We start from the raw sequence: 24,967 nt of genomic DNA, 5'->3' as shown, positions 1-24,967 counted from the left end.
TGGTGATTTCAAATAAACCCATTGAACTATAAGCTGGTGTTGTGTGACTTTTGACCAAGTTGATTAAGGCTGTAATGAGGTTAGATACCAGAATGTGATCCTTGTTTCGAGAGAATGATATCTCTGGAACAAGCTTCCCTCTTGTGCAATGAATGCTAATCCACTAAACTCCTTCAAGCAAGAGCTGAAACCATCTATGATAGGAACAGCAATCACTTCTTACGAAATGTATTTTGAAACATGTTATTGAGGCCAATCGATCATTGAGTTAGTTTTGATTTGCCTAATTGGAGAAAATCTTCCTGATTGTTAAAATATATATTTTAAAGATTAACCCGGAGTCTGTGCTGTAGAGGATTGTGTGACTTTCAGATAGGTTAGGGAACATTGTTTAATGTTGATTTCAATAAAGTGCTGAATTTGTGCCACAGGCTGGAAGAGTCACGATTATCTTACAATCTGTCATTGCTTGCATGTTCAGTTATAAGGAGAAATATGTTTATGTTCTGTCTATGTTCAACACTAATCGATTTTTAGAAAATGTGGTGTTCGGTGATTCTGTTTCCTGCAGTTTAGCACTTCATATGTCTTGTTTGATCAACTACTTAATGATCCAGTGTTTAGTCAGTCTGCTCCTGTCACTTGCAATGCAGCAAACCCCAGCAGTTCTTCCTTGTATTTACATTTTTAATGGTGTAACTTGCAATGGTGTCTTTTCATTCTATATTTTGATGTGAAAATTATTCTTAAGTGAATTAGAATTTCTACACTAGACCATCTTTAGTTTGGTGCATCACCTTTTTATTAAATTCAATACCACTGAAACTTAACCAAACTCTCCATTTGTAGAATTGCATTAACGTCTATTTCAAGCCGTAGCCAAGTAACATACTTAGCTTTGGATACTGCACTTCCTGTCAAAAGTACCAGATAACTAGTCTCCATATTTTACAAAATATACACAGCCAATCTTCTTTTTAGCTTCACTGAGTGTGAGGAACAGGTGTGCTTGTGCAGATATGCTAACAGTAGCAGGGACCGTGCCCCTCAAGTACACTCTCTCCAGCTCTACCAAAACCAAGCACTTTTAGTGGTAGTTGCATTGGTGCAGATTCAATGGGCCAAAGGGCTGCCTTTTGCCCTGAGTGAACCTCTGCAGAGATTCAAGAAAACAGCTCATCGCCGCCTTCTTGATGGGCTTCAGCCAGTGATTCCCACTTCCGATACTCAAATTTAATCTTTAAAGAAACCAGTTGGGTGAATTCTTCTGCACTTTTTGTTTTGTTTAAGCTTGTTAGCCAGAGGCTGCAGGGGGGATAGGGGGGGTACCAGCCGCCCTGAGGCTGCAGGGGGGATGGGGGGGGGGGGGGGGGTACCAGCCACCCTGAGGCTGCAGGGGGGGATGGGGGGGGAGGGTACCAGCCACCCTGAGATTGCAGGGGGGGATGGGGGGGGTACCAGCTGCCCTGAGATTGCAGGGGGGATGGGGGGGGGGGAATACTAGCTGCCCTGAGGCTGCTGGGGGGGTGGGGTACTAGCCGCCTTGAGGCTGCAAGGGGGTTGGGGGGGTTACTAGCCGCCCTGAGGCTGCAGGGGGGGATGGGGGGGTACCAGCCGCCCTGAGGCTGCAGGGGGTTGGGGGGGTACCAGCTGCCCTGGGGCTGCAGAGGGAGAGGGAGGGGGTACCAGCCACCCTGGGGCTGATGGAGATACTCAATGTAAAGCTGCTGACACAGGGAAAAGCAACTCGTAAACTGAACCTGAGCCGATCAGAACTGATTAATACCATCTAGAGTCTGCAAAAAAAGTAGGAAAGATAAGGTAATACAAAAGACTTGTGGGATGAGGAGCAACATGGTAGTACTATCAAGGTCTCTGGTTCAGGGCCAATAAAGTGAAGGCACGTGATAAGTTGATGAGCCTGAGCCAGCACGACTTGAGAGAGATTTTTAAAAAAAGATAAAGACCCTCTGGGAAAACTTGGGACACCAACTATCACAGAAGGAAACCTAACATCCAGGACTTGGTGACAACATCGAAAGGGAAATGCCTGGTCAGTATCAGCCTTCATTAGCAGCAGCAGGTATCCTGATCGGGTATTAGCTTTTAGATTTATTGACTACTTGGGAAGTGTCAGAGGACCCTCGTGTTCAAACAGGTTCTTGTTCAGTTTGTGGGAAAGTATATAAGCTTTAGTTTGGAATAAAACCTACATGTGTATTGTTTAGTATGTTAATAAAGTAACTTGTGAAGTTATGAGAATTGACTCCTCTTGTACATGCAAGCAGCCAGCAATTGCCACACACAAACAGGCTCGAACATGCTCTCCTCCCACTTCCTACTAAAGTTTGCCTAGTTTGCTCTAAATCATGCTTTCTAATTTTAAAATTGATTTTATATCCAGTAACATGGGCTGTATGACAAGCTGCACGTGTGAATACTGACCAGTTTTGCTTATCCGTGATATCATCCTTTTTGTTAGCAGTTTAATCATTGTTTTTGTGTGAAAACTAACTTCCTAGATTTACATTCTATTGATATTCTCCTCCCTAAATGCTAATTTAATCTTCCTTTTCGGAAAAGGATCTGGACGTGGGTGGATGAGCAGAACAACTGGATTTGCAAGGCTGGGGAGGAGAAAGATGGTCCCCAGTATCTCCCATTGTATCGTGGACCTAATGCGATTTTAATCAACGTAATCAGCTATTTTACCAAGAATCACCTTGAACTCTGTTTTGTACTTGTCAGAAGTTGTTGTTGCTACTAGTAATTGGTATTGAATGTCCTAAATGGACGAGAGCTGAAAATGTGTCGCTGGAAAAGCGCAGCAGGTCAGGCAGCATCCAAGGAACAGGAGAATTGACGTTTCGGACGTTTATGCCCGAAACGTCAATTCTCCTGTTCCTTGGATGCTGCCTGACCTGCGCTTTTCCAGCAACACATTTTCAGCTCTGATCTCCAGCATCTGCAGCCCTCACTTTCTCTAAATGGATGAGAGACTTGGTTGTTGAAAGAAACTTAATGTTGGGTCAGGAAGTAAGAGAACTGGGCAATTTCTCTTCCAGGTAAGAAGGGAAAGTGAAGTGCAAATGCTAATATGATTGGAAAAAATCAATTTTAATAAAAACATTAGAGATTTGGAAACATGAACAGGGTAGAGACTGATATCAAATTTATGCAGCAGCTATAAGGAGAGCTTTCATTAGAGTCCTACTGGCACAGAAATAGACCCTTCGGTCCAACCAGTCCACGCTGAACATAATCCCAAACTGAACTAGTCCCACCTGTCTGCACCTGGCCCATATACCTCCAAACCTTTCCTATTCATGAACTTACCCAACTATCCTTTTAAATGTACATGCATCTGCCACTTCCTCTAGAACTTCCTTCCATACATGAATCACCCACTGCATTTTAAAAAAAACATATTTGGCCCTTGTTTTCAATCTCTGTCCTCTCACTTTTAAAAATGTGCCCCTTAGTCTTTGAATCCCCTAACCTAAAGAGATGACAACTACCATTAACGTTATATATACCCGCTCATTATTTTATAAACTTGTATAAAGTCTTCTCTCAACCTCCTATGCTCCAATGAAAAAAAAGTCCCAGCCTATTCAACCTTTCTTTATAACTTAAACCTTCCATAGCCATCAAAATCCTGGTAAATCTCTTCCAAACCCCCTCCAGCTTGACAATATCCTTCAGATAACTTTTTTTTCCAGAAAAAATCAGAGATGCTGTACATCTCTATGAATCTATGAAAAAGAACTCAGACTACATTGAACTCCGTTAATTTGGATGAGGGTACATCACAGAACTGTTAATGCAGAAGGAGGCCATTCAGTCCATTGTCTGTGCTCGTTATTCAAAACCACAGTATACCTGTAACATTACTGTCACTTTCTCTTTGTTACCCTCCATGTTCTTTCTTTTAAATAACAGCAAATTATAAAGGTCTGGTTCGCTATGTAAAAATGTTTTTCCTCATGTCACCTTTGTCAATCACCTTGATCCCTTGGCCAGAGGGAACAGTTCACTCTCCATCGACTCTGTCCAAAACCGTCATGATTTTGAACACCTCCATAGGATCTATCTGGTTATGTAGGGTTAGAGCTGAAATATTAAGCTCTTATTGTCCTTGCTGGGTGCTTACTGATCTATGGTGCATTTCCTGTTTCAGTGACAATTCGACAGTGCTCAAATTTGGTGCTCATTTACTTTAACATGACTAGCAAAACCTATTTCAACATATGGGATGGTCACATTTTAAATGCCAACTGAATTAAACATTCCTCTAATAGAGATGACCAAACAATATTCAAATACACAATAGGTTCTCTATATTTCTGCACCTTAGTGCTGGTCTATGCTTGAGGCAATTTACCATCACCCTGTGTCCCTTGGCAGGTTGACCCATCATGGAAGGGATCCAATTTGTTGTATCTACTGCGCGAACTTCCTACAATCAGGGGAAAAGCCGGCCTCTGGAGTTCCGCATCCAGCAGCTGAAGGCGCTGGAGAGAATGCTCGATGAGAAAAAGGAGGAATTTTTAGTGGCGCTGAGAAAGGATTTACACAAGGTTTGGAACATTGCTCGTGTGATGTGCTCGGGGGGAGGGAATTCTTATTGGGCTGGTAGTCCAGAACCCCAAGCTGATAGTATGGGGATAGGGATTCGAATCCTACCACGGCAGCTGGTGAGAGACTTGAATTCAATAAAGATCAGAACCAGAAAGCTAGCCTACCTCTGACCAAGTAACTGCCATTGATTGTAGAAAGCCTCAGTTCGTGAATCTGCTTGAGGGAAGGAAATCTGCCCATCCTTCTCTGGTCTGACTGTTAGGTTCTTTTCCCAAGGTTTCACACACGGGATGCAATTCGCGCACACCAACCTCTGTAAACAGTTAAAGTTTATTAAAGCCTGCACAAGCTGAGGTGACCCCCTTTGACCCTCCTCGCAGGTGTGCAAAGTCGAGTCAAAGTGAGGCTCTCAGCAAAGAAAACACATCTCCTTTTATACAGGTCAGTTGGTAATGCTCATAGATACTCTGGCCACTCCCCCTGACCTCCCATAACCACATGTTACCCCAGGTACAATGATAGGATGAGATCAGCCTCGGAGATAATGTAAATGTAAATGCCCTAATCCTGGGGAATCATTATGCAAACAGTTTCCTGACTCAGTGATTCCCCAAGACAATGTAGGTGTGATCTGTCCTAATTTTGGGGCAGCCCTGCAAACAAGTTCTGGCTCCTCTACTTCCCTGGACAATGTGGGTGTGATCTTCTGCAGTATTGGGGGATGATCACACAAACGAATTTGCTTGGCTTGGGGATGGCTTAAAAAAGCATTTCTGAATGGAAGGGACTGAATGAGAGTTTAATTTGATAATCGCTGTAGAATAGTAGGAAATGGCTGCCCAGATGAAGTGTACATTAACACAGGTAGTCATCCGCATTCCTGCATGCTCTCTGTGAGATGGGATGTCACCCCCACCCACCTCCAGAATATTCAGCTTCTTGGAGAAAGACTGTACAGTCTAACCCTTTAACATTACATTAATTTCCAGAGAGTGTACAATTTAATCTTTTAACATTGCATGACCAACGTGTGACTCCATACCCACAACAATGTGGTTGCCCATGGGGGATGGCAATAACTGGGCTGGCCAGTGATGTCCAAATCTTAAGAATGACTTTTAAAAAATGATTCACCACTTTTAACTAGATTCCACGCAGCCTTTCCTGCTTGAAACACCATGTTCATTCCTTAACAAAAATTCTAAAGTTTGAAGCGTTAATTTGGTATTTTCCCTTTTTTTAATAAAATATTTATTTTCCTTGGGATGGTGTGAGAGGAGAGAAAGTGTCACAATCTGCAGGCTGGTTGGAAGTAAATGCTCTTGTCATAGGTTTGACCATCTTCACACTGACCCATTAAATGGTTAGTCCTATAAAGCGGGAGAACGTTATTGGCTCTCTGATTTCTCGTAATAATGAGGAGAGATCCTCGCTCACCTGCCGCCGTGGTTAGCACTGCTGCCTCACAGTGCCAGAGATCCGGGTTCAATTCCCGACTCAGGCGACTGTGTGGAGTTTGGACATTCTCCCCCTGTCTGCGTGGGTTTTCTCCAGGTGCTCAGGTTTCCTCCCACAGTTCAAGGATGTGCAGGTCAGGTGAATTGGCCACGCTAAATTGTCCGTAGTGTTAGGTAAAGGGGTAAATGTAGGGGAATGGGTGGGTTGCGGGTCGCTGTGGACTTGTTGGGCCGAAGGGCCTGTTTCCACACTAAGTAATCTAATCTAATCTGTAAGTAATCTAATCTAATCTCATCACCTGACAAGTCATTTGAAAGTCAGCCCAGCTAGTCTGCATCTCCTGCTGTAACTTTGTTGTGATGTGGGAAACAGAAAATAGTTATGTGCCCGTCAGTCATTCATCCAACATTGTCCTAGGATGGAGTTTTGATCAGTGCTATTGTAGTTAGTTAATAAATAAATCATGGCTTCCCTACAATGTGGAATCAGGCCTATTGAGTCCATCCTGACCATCTGAAGAATATCCCACCTAGACGAACCTCCTCCCCTCACCCTGTAACCCTGCACTTAGCATGGCTAGTCTACCTAACCTGCATCTTTGGACTGCGGGAGGAAACCGGAGCACCCGGAGGAAACCCGCGCAGATACTGGGAGAATGTGCAAACTCCACACAGACAGTCACCCGAGGCTGGAATCGAACCTGGGTTCCCAGTGCTGTGAGGTAGCAGTGCTAACCAATGAGCCACCCTGATTGCCCAAAGGAAGGGTCAAATTGCCAGCAAATCACAGTTACTACGATAAGGGCATCTTGGATGTTGTGGCTGAGCACCCAGACAGCTCCAGAGGTACAGTGATGAATGGAGAAGTTACGGTTTGTATGATGGGCTGTTTAAATAGCTGTTTCCTTATAGGTTTGGGGACATGGGTAAGAGGAACTGGAACTGTATAATAATTAAAGAAAGTTATCTCTTTGTAAGAAACTGCAATGGGCTTGGGTGAGGGATGCAGAGAAAAGTGACAAGCCATCACATCTCCAGTTCTGTCCCATGTTTGTATTGAGTTAGCTAAACACAGCCAGGGTGAACGGTTGTGAAGAAGTAACTACCCGGTGAATGAGTGAGAGGCTGAAGAGGTCTGCTCTAGTTTTTAGCTTTGATTACTATATGTAAGCTGCTCCTTCTCCCACGGCCCTGCCCATTACACCCAACCTCCTGGGTCAAACAAGCTTGCCGGGCTATTGGCTCAGCTCCTGGGCAGTATGGCGACTTAGATGTGAAACGGAAACCTGGCCAGTCCCTGGGGAGCTCCACTGTAACATCTTTCCATTTGGCGACCTGAAAATGACCAATGTGAGTGTGATGGGAGTTGGGAGTTTGTGATGAGTTAAGAGCTCAATTTTGGAAAAGCATCTTTTAGAGAGTGAGTGTTTATGATCAGTGTAATTCCTGTTTGTGAATATTAGTGGCTGTGTGTACTGTCCTTGAATGAGACCTTAAACATCTCAGTAAATGGTACTGAGACACACACAGCAAGTTTGTTCTTCAGTCTTTACCAGCAAATCTCCATCATATTGATGCAAGCATACAAGGTAGGAGGAGGCCACTCAGTCCTTCAAACCTGCTGCTATTTAATAAACTCATGGCTGATCTGATTACCCTACATTACCGCCCATCCCAGATAAACTTTTACCCCCTTACTTGTCACCAATCTATCTACCGCTTCCTTAAAATGAGCAGAGGACTGTGTTTCCACTGCCCTTTTTCTTGAGGAGAAGTCTCAAAGGCTCACGACTCTGAGAAATATGAGGAGAACCCTGTATGCGTGACCCCTGTATTCTGGATTCTCCCACAAGAGGGAACATCATCTCCAGAGGTCCATGTGTGTTTTGATCATCTTGTCTCTTGCTTTTCAAAGCTACAGCAGGTATAAGCCAAGTCTGTTCCATCTTTCCTCTAAGACTCTCTTCATTATTGTAATGATGGAGAGATCTGTGCATACGTGGGGGTCATTGGGTGAAGACTGCACGCTGGCCTGCAATGCTGTATGTGCTATTGAATAGTTCACTTCGACACTCAGACCCGTTCTTTTGAGAAAGTGATCATGAGTGCCACACCAGAAGTTGCACTGTCTTGAACAGGAAGGAGCATGAAGGTAAAAGAGGTTTTTTAAAAAGATTCTTTTTTTCTCTCTCTCTCATTTTTTTTTTAATTCTCAGAGTACATTTGATGTGGAGATCTTTGAAATTGCCGGCATTCTGAATGAGATTTCCCTGGCCATCACCAAACTCCCTGAGTGGACTGCACCAGAGTATGTGTCAAAGAGTACAATGACGTTAATGGACACTGTTTATATCCATCGAGAGCCTCTCGGAGTGGTGCTGATCATAGGGGCCTGGAACTATCCCTTGGCCCTTATAGTCCAGCCTCTAATTGGGGCAATTGCAGCAGGTAAATTAATTACTTCCCAATCTCTGCCGGAAAGATCATAATTGAGAATCACTCGTGGGATTTTCCTTTTCAATTGCTTACTTTGAGTTTTCCCAGTTAGCTTGGTCTCTTGTTTGCCCAATCCAAGTGTTTACTTGTTTGTGAGTAGCCTTAAAACTGAGTGGGGTTCTGCCTCCCACAGCTGCCCCCCCAACCCCCAACTACCCAAAAAAATCATTCCATGCATTTACAGTGACCAGGACTCTGGATAGTGATTGGGAGTGGAAAGGCTGGCTTTTCTCCTTCACTGCACAGTCTAGACCATCATTGGGATTCACTGAATCTCCAACTGCAAGTTTAACACAAGTGTGGTTGAAAATGGAGTCATTCTCATCCACCAAAAGATGTTGTGAAACTTGAAAGGGTTCAGAAAAGATTTACAAGGATGTTGCCAGAGTTGGAAGGTTTGAGCTATAGGGAGAGGCTGAACAGGCTGGGGTTGTTTTCCCTGGAGTGTCAAAGGCTGAGGGGTGACCTTATAGAGGTTTATAAAATTACAGGCAGGATGAATAGCCAAGGTCTTTTTCCCAGGGTGGAGGATTCCAAAACTAGAGGGTATAGGTTTAGGGTGACGAATGATTTAAAAGGGGTGACTTTTTCACACAGAGGGTGGTACGTGTATGGTATGAGCTGTCAGAGGAAGTAGTGGAGGCTGGTATAATTGCAACATTTAAGAGGCATTGGGATGGGTATATGAATAGGAAGGATTTGGAGGGATATGGGCCAAGTGCTGACAAATGGGACTCTATTAATTTGTCGGCATGGACAAGTTGGATGAGAGGGTCTGTTTCCATGCTATATGTCTCTATGGCAATGACCTTTAACCCAGCTATGAACACAAATAAATTATCGCCAAGAATTGACTGTGCACAAAGACGCTAAGAGGTAATTTGGGATATTACATTGGGAGGGTATCAGATGCTTGTAGCATGAACTGTAATGGGTTGATCTTTTCTCATCCACAACAATTCTGATGGTAATCTGAAGACTCCACATTTTGAGCCTGTGCTATTTTGTCTTGGCCTGGTTTTGTATGTCAGTCACAGTTAAGAGCCATTTACCCACGGAGAGGACGGAAAAGCTAAGAGAAGGAAATGTTGATGGATTTTGAAGCCTGGGTGGAAAGATGTCTGCATGGAAAATAAACGTCAGCCTGTATAGGTTAGGTTGAGTGTTGCATTTTGCACGATTGTTACTGTGAGTTTTCCAGTTTCCGCTGATTGTCCTTGTGTTATGATCCTGTCCACAGGAAATGCCGCAGTCTTGAAGCCATCGGAAGTGAGTGAGAATACGGCCCATTTACTGGGGGAACTCCTCCCTCAGTACTTGGACAAGGTGGGTGTAGATTCCTTCCAAGACCCCAAAGGAGCCATCCACATCCAAAGTTTCACCTTCACTTCCACACATGTCAATTATTGTATCTGTTGCTCCCGAAGCGGTCTCCTCTACATCTACTCACAGAGCGCTTCAGAGAACATCTCTGACACACCCAAACCACCGCCCTGTGGCTGAACATTTCAACTCCCCCTCCCATTCTGCCAAGGACATGTAGGTCCTGGGCCTCTTCCGATGCCTGGAGGAAGAACGCCTCATGTTCCGTCTTGGGACCCTTCAACCCAATGGCATCAATGTGGAAATCCTCATTTCCCCTCCCCCCACTTTACCCCAGTTCCAACCTTCCAGCTCAGCACCACCCTCTTGAACTGGCCTACCTGTCCATCTTCCTTCCCACCTATCTGCTCCACCTTCCTCTCCAACCTATCACCATTACCCCCACCTGTTGCACTCTCAGCTACCTTCCCCACCCCCAGCCCCAGCCCCCGAGGCTCCCAGCCTCCTTCCTGATGAAGGGCTTTTGCCTGAAACATCGACTTTCCTTCTCCTCGGATGCTACCTGGCCTGCTGTGCTTTTCCAGCGCCACACTCTCGACTCTAGTCTCCAGCATCAGCAGTCCTTACTTTCACCACACTAGTATTAGTCTGTCTCATCAATTTACCTTGTATTGCCATTCAGTCAGCAATCTTTTGAATTTAACATCTCCTGCATTTGCTGCTTTTAAGGGAGAATGCAACTGTGATCCATTAACACATTGTAAAGGGGCAACAGGACTTTGACCCAGTGACAGTGAACGAATGGTGATTATATTTCCAAGTTAGGATGGTGAGTGACTTGGAGGGGTGGTTGGTATTCCCATTTATTGGCTGCCCATGTCCTCCTTGATGGAAGTGATTGCAGATTTGGAAGGTGCTGTCTGAGGATCTTTGGTGAATTTCTGCAGTGTATCTTGTAGATAGTACACACTGCTGCTACTGAGCATCGGTGAAGGAGGGCAGTGGATGTGGTGCCAATTGAGTGGGCTGCTTTGCCCTGGATGGTGTCAAGCTTCTTGAGTGTTGTTGGGGCTGCACCCATCCAGGCAAGTGGGGAGTATTCCATCACATTCCTGACTTGTGCCTTGTAGATGGTGAATAGGCTTTGGGAAGTCGGGGGGTGAGTTACTTGCTGCAGTGAAAAGGATCTTGTGCTCCTCAAAGGACAGCAGGTAAGTGTTCCATGGTGTCTGGTCAAACTTTTCACCTCTAACATCTGATAGAGTCATAGGGATGTACAGCACAGGAACAGACCCTTCAGTCCAACTTGTCCATGCCAACGAGATATCCTAAACTAATCTAGTCCCATTTGCCAGCACTTGGCCCATATCCCTCTAAACCCTTCCTATTCATATACTCATCCAGATGCCTTTTAAATGTTGTAATTGTACCAGCCTCCACCACTTTCTCTGGCAGCACATTCCACACACACACCACCCTCTGTGAAAAGGTTGGCCCTTAGGTTCCTTTTTATATCTTTCCCTTCTCACCTTAAATCTATTCCCTCCCTCTAATGCGGGACTCCACCCCCCCCCCCCACCAACCCAGGGAAAAGATTTTGCCTATTTATCCTATCCATGCCCTTCATGATTTCATAAACCACTATAAGGTCACCCCTCTGCCTCCGACACTCCAGGGAAAACAGCCCCAGCCTATCCAACCTCTCCCTATAGCTCAAATCCTTCAACCCTGGCAACATCCCTGTAAATCTTTTCTGAACCCTTTCAAGTTCCACAACATCCTTCCTTTAGGAGGGAGACCAGAATTGTACATAATATTCCAAAGGTGGCTGAACCAATGTCCTGTACAGGCGCAATATGACACTCCACTGGTCACGTGCCTGCGGTCTGAAAGGGAACCAACCTCTGTCTCCTACCTTCGAGCCAGTTCTGTATTCAAGTGGCTAGTTCTCCCTGTATTCTATGCTAACCAATCAACCATGAGGAACCTTGTCGAACGTCTGACTGAAGTCCATATAGATCACATCTACTGCTCTGCCCTCATCAATTCTCTTTGTTACTACTTCAAAAATCTCAGTCAAGTTTGTGAGACATGATTTCCCACGTACAAAGCCATGTTGACTATCCCTGATCAGTCCTTGCCTTTCCAAATACATATAAATCCTGCCCCTAAGGATTCCCTCCAACAACTTGCCCACCACCGACATCAAACACACTAGTGTATAGTTCCCTGGCTTTTCATTACTACCTTTCTTAAATATAATGGCACCACGTTAACCAACCTTCAGTCTTCCGGCACCTCACCCATGACTATTGATGATACAAATATCTCAGCAAGAGGCCCAGCAATCACTTCTCTAGCTTCCCCCAGAGTTCTAGGGTACACCTGATCAGGTCCTCGGGATTTATTCACCTTTATGCATTTTAAGACATTCAGCACTTCCTCCTCTGTAATATGGACATTTTTCAAGGTGTCACCATCTATTTCTCCATATTCTGTATCTCCCATGTCCTTCTCCACTGTAAACAGTGGTGCAAAATACTTGATTTGTATCTCCCCCGTCTCATTCGGCTCCACACAAAGGCCACCTAACTGATCTTTGAGGGGCCCTATTCTCTCCCTAGTTACCCTTTTGTCCTTAATGTATTTGTGAAAATCCTTTGGATTCTCCGTAACCCTATTTGCCAAAGCTATTTCATGTCCTCTTTATTCCCAGTATACTCCTACTGTCTTTATACTCTTCTAAGGATTCACTCGATCTCTGTTATCTATACCTGATACGTGCTTCCTTTTTCTTGACCAAAACCTCCGTTTCTTTAGTCATTCAGCATTCCCTACAACTACCCATCTTTCCTTTCACCCTGACAGGAATATACTTTCTCTAGACTCTTGTTATCTCATTTCTGAAGGCTTCCCATTTTCCAGCCGTCCCTTTACCTGCAAACATCTGCCAGGTAAAAACAAGGACTGCAGATGCTGGAAACCAGATTCTAGGTCAGAGTGGTACTGGAAAAGCACAGCAGGTCAGGCAGCATCTGAGGAGCAGGAAAATCGACGTTTCGGGCAAAAGTCCTTCATCAGGAATAGAGGCAGACTGCCTGCAGGGTGGAGAGATAAATGAGAGGAGGGTGGGGGTAGGGAGAAAGTAGCATAGAGTACAATAGCTGAATGGGGGTGGGGATGGAGGTGATAGGTCGGGGGGGGGTGGAGTGATAGGTGGAAAGGAAGATAGGCAGGAGGACAGATCATGGAGACAGTGCTGAGCTGGAAGTTTGGAACTGGGGTGAGGTGGGGGAAGGGGAAATGAGGAAACTGGTGAAGTCCACATTGATGCCCTGGGATTGAAATGTTCTGAGGTGGAAGATGCCTCCAGGCATCGGGTGGTGAGGGAGTGACGGTGAAGGAGGGCCAGAACCTCCATGTCCTTGGCTGAGTGGGAGGGGGAGTTGAAATGTTGGGCCACAGGGTGGTGTGGGGGCAAACATCTGACCCCAATCAGCTTTTGAAAATTCTTGCCTAATACTGTCAAAATTGGCCTTCCTCCAGTTTAGAACATCAACCTTTAGATCCGGTCTATCCTTTCCCATCACTACTTTAAAACTAATAGAATTATGGTCGCTGGCCCCAAAGTGCTCCCCCACTGACCCCTCAGTCACCTGCCCTGCCTTATTTCCCAAGAGTAGGTCAAGTTTTGCACCTTCTGTAGTAGGTACATCCACAGACCAAATTAGAAAATTTTCTTGTACACATTTAACAAATTCCTCTCCATCTAAACCCTTAACACTATGGCAATCCCAGTCTATGTTTGGAAAGTTAAAATCCCCGATCATAACCACCCTATTATTCTTACACATAACTGAAATCTCCTTACAAATTTTGTTTCTCAATTTCCTGCTGACTATTAAGGGGTGGAGAGTACAATCCCAATAAGGTGATCATCCCTTTCTTATTTCTCAGTTCCACCCAAATAACTTCCCTGGATGTACTCCCAGGAATATCCTCCCTCAGTTCAGATGTAATGCTATCCCTTATCAAAAACATTACTCCCCCTCCTCTCTTGTCCCTTTCTGTCGTTTCTGTAGCATTTGTATCCTGGAACATTAAGCTGCCAGTCCTGTTCATCCCTGAGCCAGGTTTCTGTATTTGCTTTGATATCCCAGTCCCGTATTCCTAACCATGCCCTGAGTTCAACGTCCTTCCCTATGAGGCCTCTTGCATTGAAATAAATGCAGTTTAATCTGTCTCATTCCCTGCTTTGTTCCTGCCTGCCCTGACTCTTTGACTTGCTCCCTTTGAGAAAGTGAGGACTGCAGATGCTGGAGATCAGCATCATAAAATGTGGTGCTGGAAAAGCACAGCCAGTCAGGCAGCATTCGAAGAGCAGGAGAGTCTAAGTTTCGATCATAAGCTCTTCATCAGGACTTCCACCTTTTCCCAACTGTACCAGTCTCTGATTGATCTCTTTCCTCACTATCTCCCTCTTCTCTTTCCCCCCCACCCCACGCACACCCACACACACCTTACTAGTTTAAATCCTCCCAAGCAGCTACAGCAAATTTCCCTGCCAGTTTACTCATCCCCTTCCAATTCAGGTGCAATCTGTCCTTCTTGGACAGGTCGCTTCTACCCCAGAAGAGATTCCAATGATCTTAAAATGTGAATCCTTCTCCCAAGCACTAGCTCCTCAGCTACACATTCATCTGCTCTATCCTCCTATTCCTATCCTCACTAGCTCATATCTTCGGGAGTAACCAGATATTGCTATCCTTGAGGGCCTCCTTTCTGAATTCCTGTCCATCTTCCAATATTCTCCCTTCAGAATCTCCAGTCTTTTTCCTTCCTAAGTCATTCGTTCCAATGTGTACAACAACCTTCTGTTGGTCCCACTCCCCTTTGAGAATATTTCTGCACTCTCCACGATACCCTTGATCCTGGCATCAGGGAGGCAACACATCGTTCTGATTTCTGGCTGTCGGCCATAGGAATGTCTATCTGTGCCTCTGATTCGAGAGTCCCCATCACAATCACATCCTCTGGATGTGAAAGGTGCCATCTAAATGCATATAGCCTTTATTGAACTAGTTTAATAGCAATTTAATACAAATGATCCACTTCAGACAGCAATGACCCAAGTTGATAGTGACTTGAATCTCCTATCCCAAAAACAAGCTGACATTATTTACAAGTTTTTAAGATCATTTTTTATTCCAGATGCCTATTTTCTATTTCCCATATTTTATTTTTCCTCATTACATACACCTCATTACATTAGAGCCAGTCTCATTATCAGAAACTTGGCTGTTTGTGCTACATTCCTCTGAGAGTCCCTCATTCCCTACGTTTTCCAAAACAGCATACTTGCTCAAGATTGGTCGAATGTGTTGCTGGAAAAAAGCACAGCAGGTAGGCAGCGTCCGAGGAGAAGGAGAATCAATGTTTCGGGCATCCTGATGAAGGGCTTTTGCCTGAAACGTCGATTCTCGTGCTCCTCTGATGCTGCCTGACCTGCTGTGCTTTTTCCAGCAACACACTCGACTCTGATCTCCAGCACCTGCAGTCATCACTTTCTCCTCGTTGCTTGAGATGGGAATAGCCACAGGAGACTGCTGCACTACCCGCCTCCCTCTCCTACCTTTTCTGGCGGTAACCCATCTACCTGATTGTATCAGTAGAAGCAGATTATCTGGTCGTTTATAACATTCCTGTTTGTGGGAGCTTGTTAGAGGTAAACTAGCTGCTGCATCATAACAACAATGATTCCACATCAGCAACACTTTTAATTAGCTGTACAGTGCTTTGGAACATCCTCTGGATGTGAAAGTTGCCATCTAAATGCATATAGTCTTTGATGAACTGGTTTAATAGCGACTTAATACAAATGATCCACTTCAGATAGCAATGATCCAAGTTGATCTGTGACTAGAATCTCATATCCCAACAACAAGCTGACATTACTTACAAGTTTTTAAGGTCATTTTTTAATTCCAGATGCCTACTTTCTATTTCCCATATTTTATTTTTCCTACGAACAGCCCCCAATAGACATCCTACCACTGCCAAACTACTTTGATATTTTTGTATGAATGTTGGAGGCTGAGGGGGCAAACTGATAAAGGTTTACAGAGTTGAGAGGCATGGATAGTCAGAGTCTCCTTCCCAGGGTAGGAATGTCAATTATTGGGGATCGCAGGTTTTAGATAAAAGGAGGAACATTTTAAAGGAGATGAGAGGCAATTTTTTTTTTAACGAAGAGGATGGTAGGTGACTGATGTGCACTAGAGATGGTGGAGGCAGATACAATGTTAAAGAGGCATCTCGACAGATATGAATAGGGAGGGAATAGAGGGATATGGACAGTGTGCAGGCAAAATGTTTTTATTTTAGGAAGGTGTCATGAGTTGGCACTGGCTTAGTGGGCCAAAGGGCCTGTCCCTGTGCTGCACTGTTCTTTGTACTTTGTTCAGACTTGGAATTTGAGTTAGTGCTATCTGTATTAATAGCCCAGTAACTGGTTTACTGCAGGGGGTGTTCCTGGATTTTCCATTTTGTTTTTGTTAAGCTTCAGTTTTGCATGTTATAGCAAAGTGGGTGTGAATGTATAGCTACTTTTTCTTGTTTTACTGTCTGTCTTGTACTTATGACGTTGACATCCAGATCAAACATGCTCTGACTGAAAGGTGTTGTGAAACTTGAAAGGGCTCAGAAAAGATTTACAAGGATGTTGCCAGGGTTGGAGGATTTGAGCCATAGGGAGAGGCTGAACAGGCTGGGGCTGTCTTCCCTGGAGCATTGGAGGCTGAGGGTGACCTTATAGAGGTTTTACAAAATTGAGGGGTATGGATAGGATAAATAGACAAAGTCTTTTCCCTGGGATAGGGGAGTCCGGAACTAGAGGGCATAGGTTTAGGGTGAGAGGGGAAAGATATATAAAAGAGACCTAAGGGGCAACTTTTTCATGCAGAGGGTGGTACATGTCTGGAATGAGCTGCCAGAGGAAGTGATGGAGGCTGGTACAATTGCAACATTTAAGAGGCATTTGGATGGGTATATGAATAGGAAGGGTTTGGAGGGATATGGGCCGAGTGCTGGTAGGTGGGACTAGATTGGGTTGGGATATCCGGTCGGCATGGACGGGTTGGACCGAAGGGTCTGTTTCCATGATGTACATCTCTATGACTCTGACTGAATGAATGGGGGAGGGGCTAAACGGCCTACTCCATTTCGTACAAAAGCTCCTTTTGAAAAATTGGTCATATAACTGTTTGATCTTTTGAGGCCGGATAAATAGTTCTTGACGCTTGCAATCACCTTCCTTTCCCCCCAGGATCTTTACCCTGTCATTAACGGAGGGGTCGCTGAGACGACAGAGCTGTTGAAGCAGCAGTTTGATCACATCCTGTACACGGGCAGTACCAACGTCGGCCGGATCGTCATGGAGGCTGCGGCCAAACACCTGACCCCTGTGACCCTGGAGCTTGGCGGGAAAAGTCCGTGTTACATTGATGCTGACTGTGACTTGGATGTGGCCTGCAGGTTGGTTTCGCTGTCAGGGTCGGCAATGCTGCACTGCTGCAGCGGGCAGTGATCCAAGTGTGGGTTAGAGGCATGTGTTTACTGCAAGGTGGATGGAGCTCCACTCCATTCAAACATGCAGCAACTCTCCAGGTTACATTCTGGACCACCGAGCACTCCAGTATTGGAACTGCATAGGTTCTAGAGTAGAACATGGGGGGAGTGAGAATAATAGGATTAGGCACATTGCTGTAACGTTCTGCTACTGTTTGAGCAGCAAATTGTGAAAACATAAACCTTGAACACTCTGTTTGTTTGTTCCAGACGTATCGCTTGGGGAAGGTACACAAACAGTGGTCAGACCTGCATCGCTCCAGACTACATCCTGTGTAGTAACAATATCCAGGATGAAGTGGTGAAGAAGATTGGCTCAGCCATCTCTGTGAGTTTAAAACGCAGAAACTGTCTGTCATTTAATATGGAGAGAGGTGGTGGGAGAAGCAGAGGGGCAGAGAGAGCCCCTGAAAGAGGAACGCCCTGTACCGGCGTGGGTGGGATTGTCCTCTGAACGAGTTGGCTTCACAACGATTCTCCTCGATCACAGAAGCCTGTGAGCTGTCCTAGTCCTGGTCATCGAGGGGTTAATCTCTGAGCTGGCTTCATGCTGCAGCAGCTGTGCTGCTCAGTCCCTTCTTGAAGATGTACTGTGTCACAGGATTACAGCACCAGTAGGTCCAGCAGGTCAGTGTTGGGGTTGATCCTCCGTGGGAATTCTTATCCCACGTGCCTTACCTGTTCCCTTTTTATCCCTCTGTTTTTCATTCAGCCGCTTATGGAATCTCCTCTTGATTGTTGATGTAGTTTCTGACTCTGTCACTAACTCTGACTGTGTACGGTCTCAAAGCCACCTGTGTCAAATAAACACTTTCTCCAGCTCTTTCCCTTACCTGATTCTAATGTCCCCTGATTCTCGACCTTTGACCCCCTGCCAGTGTCAATCCATCTTGCCCCTGCCCCCTCCCACCCAACCAATCTCTGTTTGGATGAAGAGGGGTCCTAACTTTGGAAATGTCGGTCGATTGTTGAAGGCTATGGGGAGGAGGGAGGAGGCAGAAAGGCAAGGATGGGATTGGCCGTGATATTATTGAAAGGCGGAGCTGACTCGAAGGGCTGAATGGCCTCCTCCCACTCCTTGGTGATGGATGTTCCTGTGTTCCGCCCACCTGAGTGTTGTTGTCATGGAGACGGGCAGTAGTTACATACCCAGTCCTGTAACTCGAGGAATCGGAATGGAGATGAGATTGTTTTAAATATGGAGCATCAATGCCGTGAGCAGCTTTTAGGTTTTATTTAAAATTCAGTCCCTGGTTGTGAGCATCACTGGAAACACCAGCATTTATTAGCAATCCTGAGATGCCTTTTGAGAAATTGATGTTGGATTTCCCTCTTGAACCACTGGGAACAGTTTGCTTGCGATGGGCTTGCCGTGTTCAGGGGCAGTTAAATCTAAGTTTGTCTGGAGTCACATGTAGGCCCAGACTGGGTGACGATGGTCTGTTCCCCAATCACACAGAGGGCACTAGTGAACCAGGGTAACCAGGGACTGGGAATAAATGCTGGCCTGGCAGCAATGTCCATGCCCCAAGAGTGAATAAAGCAAAGAAAGTTGGGTTTTTACTGCAATCAAACCACTTTGTGGTCAGTTTTCCTGCTACCACTTTAATGTTAAGATGCTGGAAATTAAATTTAATAAATTCCAAATCTAAAGTCACTGAGACAAACTGAACAGCTTTTATCCAAAACACCAATGCGTGTTCTCATCATTAATGTCACTTTGTTACTGGATTTATTTTGGCAGAAGACTTCACTGATGTCCACCCTTCCTGACCCCTCATGTCCAACTGCTTTATTATTGATCCACTCAACTAGGCGTTACCTCCTAACGTTGTAGCGTCCGGATGGTTATTGGAGTGTGTTCCCTACCTGACCATTGCTCCTTGTTCTGTTCCAGGAATTCTACGGAGCTGATCCCCAGAAATCCCCGGATTATGCACGTATCATCAACAAACGACATTTTAAGAGACTGATGTCATTGCTAGAGGGAGTGAATGTGATGTTTGGTGGTCAAAATGATGAAGAGGATCTCTACATAGGTACTGGTAGAGGCAGACTGAGGGAAGTGTAATCATTAACCCCAGAGCACAGTGACCTGTTTGTTAATACTGGTGTCAGTCAGCATTCTCTCTTATGTAACAGATAATCAATGGAGCTCCTTTGAATAAATAAGTCACTTTTTTGTCACCTTTCGCAACTGCCAATCTTCTCAAAGGTTATTTTCAGCTAATGTAGTCATGTTTGGCACAGAAGGGAGTCCATTTGGCCCATCCTGTATTGATGGCCTCAGTATGAATGTGTTGCCAAAGAATTTGAGAATAGGATGTTCTACACCATATCCCAATCCACTGAGGTCCCCCTCCTGATATCCTGATGAATTAGAGGCGCTGGTCGGAGGGAAACCCTTTCTGTAGAAACATGAGGGAGATTCTCTGAACCACTTGGTTTGAAACCAGGAGGGGTTGGCAGTGACCGGGGCACAGCGAGGGGCAAGGGTGGAGGGGAGCCTGAGGTCAGGATGTATTGAGCAATGGCCCTTTCCTTTACTGAAGAAAACTTCTTGTTGATGTTTGGGCAGCTCCCACGATTGTGACTGATGTGGATCCCAGCTCCAGGATTATGCAGGAGGAGATCTTCGGCCCATTGTTGCCCATCGTCACGGTCAATAATGCCGACGAGGCCATTCACTTCATCAATAAGAGGGACAAACCTTTGGCTCTTTACATCTTCTCTCACAACAAAACGGTAAGGATCGCAGCCTCTGCGACTGGCTACTTAGTATTATGGGTGTTGGTCTGCTTGACCTTAAACTCCAAATGTAGTGTAATGTTATATTTTACTTCCACAATTTCTTTGAATTAACTCTCTTTGCTGGGAAGGCTGGAAAGTAATTGCTCCGATGGGGTCGATCATTCAATCAGGCCTGGATTAGTCGTGCTGGAAAAGCACAGCAGTTCAGGCAGCATCTGAGGAGCAGGAAAATCGACGTTTCGGGCAAAAGCCCTTCATCAGGAATATAGGCAGAGTGCCTGAAGGGTGGAGAGATAAATGAGAGGAGGGTGGGGGTGGGGAGAAAGTAGCATAGAGTACAATGGGTGAGTGGAGGTGGGGATGAAGGTGATAGGTCAGGGAGGAGGGTGGAGTGGACAGGTGGAAAAGAAAATAGGCAGGTAGGACAAGTCCGGACAAGTCATAAGGACAGTGCTGAGCTGGAAGTTTGGAACTAGGATGAGGTGGGGGAAGGGGAAATGAGGAAACTGTTGAAGTCCACATTGATGCCCTGGGGTTGAAGTGTTCCGAGGCGGAAGATGAGGTGTTCTTCCTCCAGGCGTCTGATGGTGAGGGAGCGGCGATGAAGGAGGCCCAGGACCTCCATGTCCTCGGCAGAGTGGGAGGGGGAGTTGAAATGTTGGGCCACAGGGTGGTGCGGTTGATTTTTGCGGTTGTCCCAGAGATGTTCCCTAAAGCGCTTGGCTAGGAGGCGTCCAGTCTCCCCAATGTAGAGGAGACCGCATCGGGAGCAACGGATACAATAAATGATATTAGTGGATGTGCAGGTAAAACTTTGATGGATGTGGAAGGCTCCTTTAGGGCCTTGGATGAAGGTGAGGGAGGAGGTGTGGGCACAGGTTTTACAGTTCCTGCGGTGGCAGGGGAAGGTGCCAGGATGGGAGGGTGGGTTGTAGGGGGGCGTGGACCTGACCAGATAGTCACGGAGGGAACGGTCTTTGTGGAAGGCGGAAAGGGGTGGGGAGGGAAATATATCCCTGGTGGTGGGGTCCGTTTGGAGGTGGCGGAAATATCGGTGGATGATTTGGTTTATGCGAAGGTTGGTAGGGTGGAAGGTGAGCACCAGGGGCGTTCTGTCCTTGTTACGGTTGGAGGGGTGGGGTCTGAGGGCGGAGGTGCAGGATGTGGACGAGATGCGTTGGAGGGCATCTTTAACCACGTGGGGAGGGAAATTGCGGTCTCTAAAGAAGGAGGTCATCTGGTGTGTTCTGTGGTGGAACTGGTCCTCCTGGGAGCAGAAACGGATGAGGCGGAGGAATTGGGAATACGGGATGGCATTTTTGCAGGAGGTAGTGTGGGAAGAGGTGTAATCCAGGTAGCTGTGGGAGTCGGTGGGTTTGTAAAAAATATCGGTGTCAAGTCGGTCGTCATTAATGGAGAAGGAGAGGTCCAGGAAGGGGAGGGAGATGTCAGAGATGGTTCAGGTAAATTTAAGGTCAGGGTGGAATGTGTTGGTGAAGTTGGTAAATTGCTCAACCTCCTCGCGGGAGCACGAGCTGGCACCAAAGCAGTCATCAATGTAGCGGAGGAAGAGGTGGGAAGTGGTGCCAGTGTAATTACGGAAGATGGACTGTTCTACGTGGTAAAAACAATGACTGCAGATGCTGGAAACCAGGTTCTGGATTAGTGGTGCTGGAAGAGCACAGCAGTTCAGGCAGCATCCAAGGACCAGCGAAATCGACGTTTCGGGCAAAAGCCCTTCATCAGGAATAAAGGCAGTGAGCCTGAAGCGTGGAGAGATAAGCTAGAGGAGGGTGGGGGTGGGGAGAAAGTAGCATAGAGTACAATGGGTGAGTGGGGGAGGGGATAAAGGTGATAGGTCAGGGAGGAGAGGGTGGAGTGGATAGGTGGAAAAGGAGATAGGCAGGTAGGACAAGTCCGGACAAGTCAAGGGGACAGTGCTGAGCTGGTAGTTTGGAACTAGGGTGAGGTGGGGGAAGGGGAAATGAGGGAACTGTTGAAGTCCACATTGATGCCCTGGGGTTGAAGTGTTCCAAGGCGAAAGATGAGGCGTTCTTCCTCCAGGCGTCTGGTGGTGAGGGAGCGGCGGTGAAGGAGGCCCAGGACCTCCATGTCCTCGGCAGAGTGGGAGGGGGAGTTGAAATGTTGGGCCACGGGGCGGTGTGGTTGATTGATTGGTGTGGTTGATTGATTGGTGTGGTTGATTGGTGTGGTTGATTGATTGGTGTGGTTGATTGGTGCAGGTGTCCCGGAGATGTTCCCTAAAGCGCTCTGCTAGGAGGCGCCCAGTCTCCCCAATGTAGAGGAGACCGCATCGGGAGCAATGGATACAATAAATGATATTAGTGGATGTGCAGGTAAAACTTTGATGGATGTGGAAGGCTCCTTTAGGGCCTTGGATAGAGGTGAGGGAGGAGGTGTGGGCGCAGGTTTTACAGTTCCTACGTAGCCAACAAAGAGACAGGCGTAGCTGGGGCCCATATGGGTGCCCAGGGCTACCCCTTTGGTCTGGAGGAAGTGGCAGGTGCTTCAGTGGTAACATTGAGCAATCATTCAATAACTTAAATTTAATGTTTCGAATGTGAGCATCATTGGCCATAGTTCCTGACCATAATTTCCCCCAGCAGGTGATCGTGAGTTGCTTGCTTGAACTACTGTAGGTATATTGATAAAGGTTCATGGTATAGTCCTGTTTATTTGCGAACATAGGTTTTCAAGTGGTGGAAGAAGTGTTTTTTCAGTTTTTAGTTATGTCAGGTCATCTTGAACAGTGAGTTTAAAAGAAAGTTTGAAGAAATCATGCAACTTGTAGATAATTAGACTGTAAGCCACCCGAGGAGCTATTTAGTGACTTAAGTTTTACAAGGTAACTGAAGAGGCCCAGTCAGTAGTTTAGCAATGGCAGAGGGTCTGTTGGTTTAGCAGTCTCCAGGACAGAAGAGAGGAAGTCATCCCACAAGGCTGCTGAAGACATGAGCTTATGAAACTCATGCTAAGGAATAACTGAGTTGAGTTAGCAGTTTGTTTTAGGGGTATCAGGAAGAGACAATAACTGAAGAAAAAAGCATTGAGTGAATACTGAAATTTCTGGAAGAAAAATCTGATTACAGCTGAACAAGGAACTCCAGTGGAGACTTTTTACTGAGATTTGTAAGTTTGTTGGGGTCAAAAGATTGAAACTTTCTTTCAGATACCTGTAATGAGACCATTTCAAGTAGGCATATGTAGTGAAATGTAGGTTTGTTTTTCTTTTGTGTAATAAACTTTTCTCCTTTTTATCAGTAGATTTGATAGAAATGTTAGACAATGAAGGAAGTTACAAAGGGATCTTGATGAAATGTGTCAATGGGCTGAAAAATGGCAGATGGAGTTCAATCTGGATAAATGTGAGGTTTTGCATTTTGGTAAAACAAACAAGGGGAGGGCTTATATGATTAATGGTAAAACAGAGACCTGGGGGTTCAGGTAAATAATTCTTTGAAGTTTGGTTCACTCAGACAGGGTGGTTAAGAAGGTGTTTTAGCATGCTTGCCTTCATTGGTCAGACCACTGAGTACAGGAGTTGGGATGTCATGTTGAGGTTGTACAGGAATTGGTGAGGCCTCTTCTGAAGTGCTGTGTCCATTGCTGGTCGTCCAGCTATAGGAAGGATATTATAAAGCTGGAGACACTTCAGAAGAGATTTACCAGGACATTGTCAAGTATGGAAGACTTGATTTATAAGGATAGGCTGGGAGTTTTTTCATTGGCGTGTAGGAGGTTGCGAGGTGACCTTATAGAGATTTATAAAATTGTGAGGTGTATGGATAGCACTAACAATAGGTGTCTTTTCCATAGGATGGGAGATTTCAAGACACTGGGGGACATTAATGTGAGGGGGAGAGATTTTTAAAAAAGACTTGGCAATTTCTTTACACAGGATGGTTTGCATGTGGAATGAATTTTGAGGAAGTGATGAATGTGGGTATAATTACAATGTTTAGAAGACATTTGGATAGATCCATGAATAGGAAATGTTTGGAGGAATATGGATTAGGAGCAGGCAAGTGGGACTAGTTTAGTTTGGGATTATGTTCGGCATGGACTGGTTGGGCCGAAGGGTCTATATGGTACGGCAGTGTTGTAAAACAGGCCTAGGGGTTCAGATATATAATTCTTTGAATTTTGGCTCACAGGGTGGTTAAGAAGGTCTCCCCCTTGGATCTGACCTACTCATTATTGCTGTCAGCTGGGATTGAAACACCCACATCGCCATGATGGAGAGATTTGGGAAAGGATGATGATTATATCTCCAAACCAAAATGGTTTGGGGAGCTTGTAGGTGATTGGTGTTTCCACGTGTCTGCAGCCCTTTATCCTTGCTGGTAGGTGTTGAAGATTTGGCAAGCACTGTCAATGAAACCTTGGAGAGTTGCTGCACTGCTGTCACTGGGTCAGTGAAAGGTGCATGATAAGATGATGGATGGGATGCTGATCATGTGGGCTGCTTTGTCCTGGATGACATTAGGCTCCTTCCATATTGGTGCTGCACCCATCCAGGCAATTGGAGAATATTCCATCTCATTCCTCACCGGAATCTTGTAGATGATGGGCAGGCTTTGGGAAGTCAGGAGGTAAGTTTACCACCCATCTGGCAACCACCAGTCACAGAGACTGGAATAGTTTAATTGAAATAAGTTTTATAACTGCAGATTTTCTCTCTGTCTCACTGCAGTTAATCAAGAGGATGATCG

General features: G+C 45.6%; 1 protein-coding gene across 3 annotated transcripts in view; it reads left to right on the top strand.

Annotated features, from left to right (window-relative positions):
- Window positions 1-24,967, top strand: part of LOC122563925 (aldehyde dehydrogenase family 3 member A2-like) — a 56,361-nt gene that overhangs the window by 22,579 nt on the left and 8,815 nt on the right. For 2 of the 3 annotated variants that reach the window (XM_043718179.2, XM_043718176.2), the window contains exons 2-9: window positions 4,408-4,580; window positions 8,255-8,486; window positions 9,775-9,860; window positions 17,182-17,390; window positions 17,694-17,811; window positions 19,381-19,522; window positions 20,062-20,228; window positions 24,949-24,967. The exon at window positions 24,949-24,967 is cut by the window's right edge and continues 81 nt beyond it. In XM_043718179.2, coding sequence (XP_043574114.2) covers window positions 4,419-4,580; window positions 8,255-8,486; window positions 9,775-9,860; window positions 17,182-17,390; window positions 17,694-17,811; window positions 19,381-19,522; window positions 20,062-20,228; window positions 24,949-24,967 — 1,135 coding nt within the window. In that variant the 5' untranslated portion in view covers window positions 4,408-4,418. Of the gene's footprint in view, window positions 1-2,583; window positions 2,696-4,407; window positions 4,581-8,254; window positions 8,487-9,774; window positions 9,861-17,181; window positions 17,391-17,693; window positions 17,812-19,380; window positions 19,523-20,061; window positions 20,229-24,948 lie in introns of all 3 variants that reach the window. The other variant, XM_043718177.2, reaches the window with a different exon arrangement.

Source organism: Chiloscyllium plagiosum, unplaced genomic scaffold (genome assembly GCF_037043375.1).
Source record: "Chiloscyllium plagiosum isolate Xiang-an unplaced genomic scaffold, Cpla_swu_hap1 HiC_scaffold_31, whole genome shotgun sequence".
NCBI lineage: Eukaryota > Metazoa > Chordata > Chondrichthyes > Orectolobiformes > Hemiscylliidae > Chiloscyllium > Chiloscyllium plagiosum.
The sequence above is the reverse complement of the archived record's forward strand: the minus strand, read 5'-3'. Positions and strand labels throughout refer to the sequence as shown.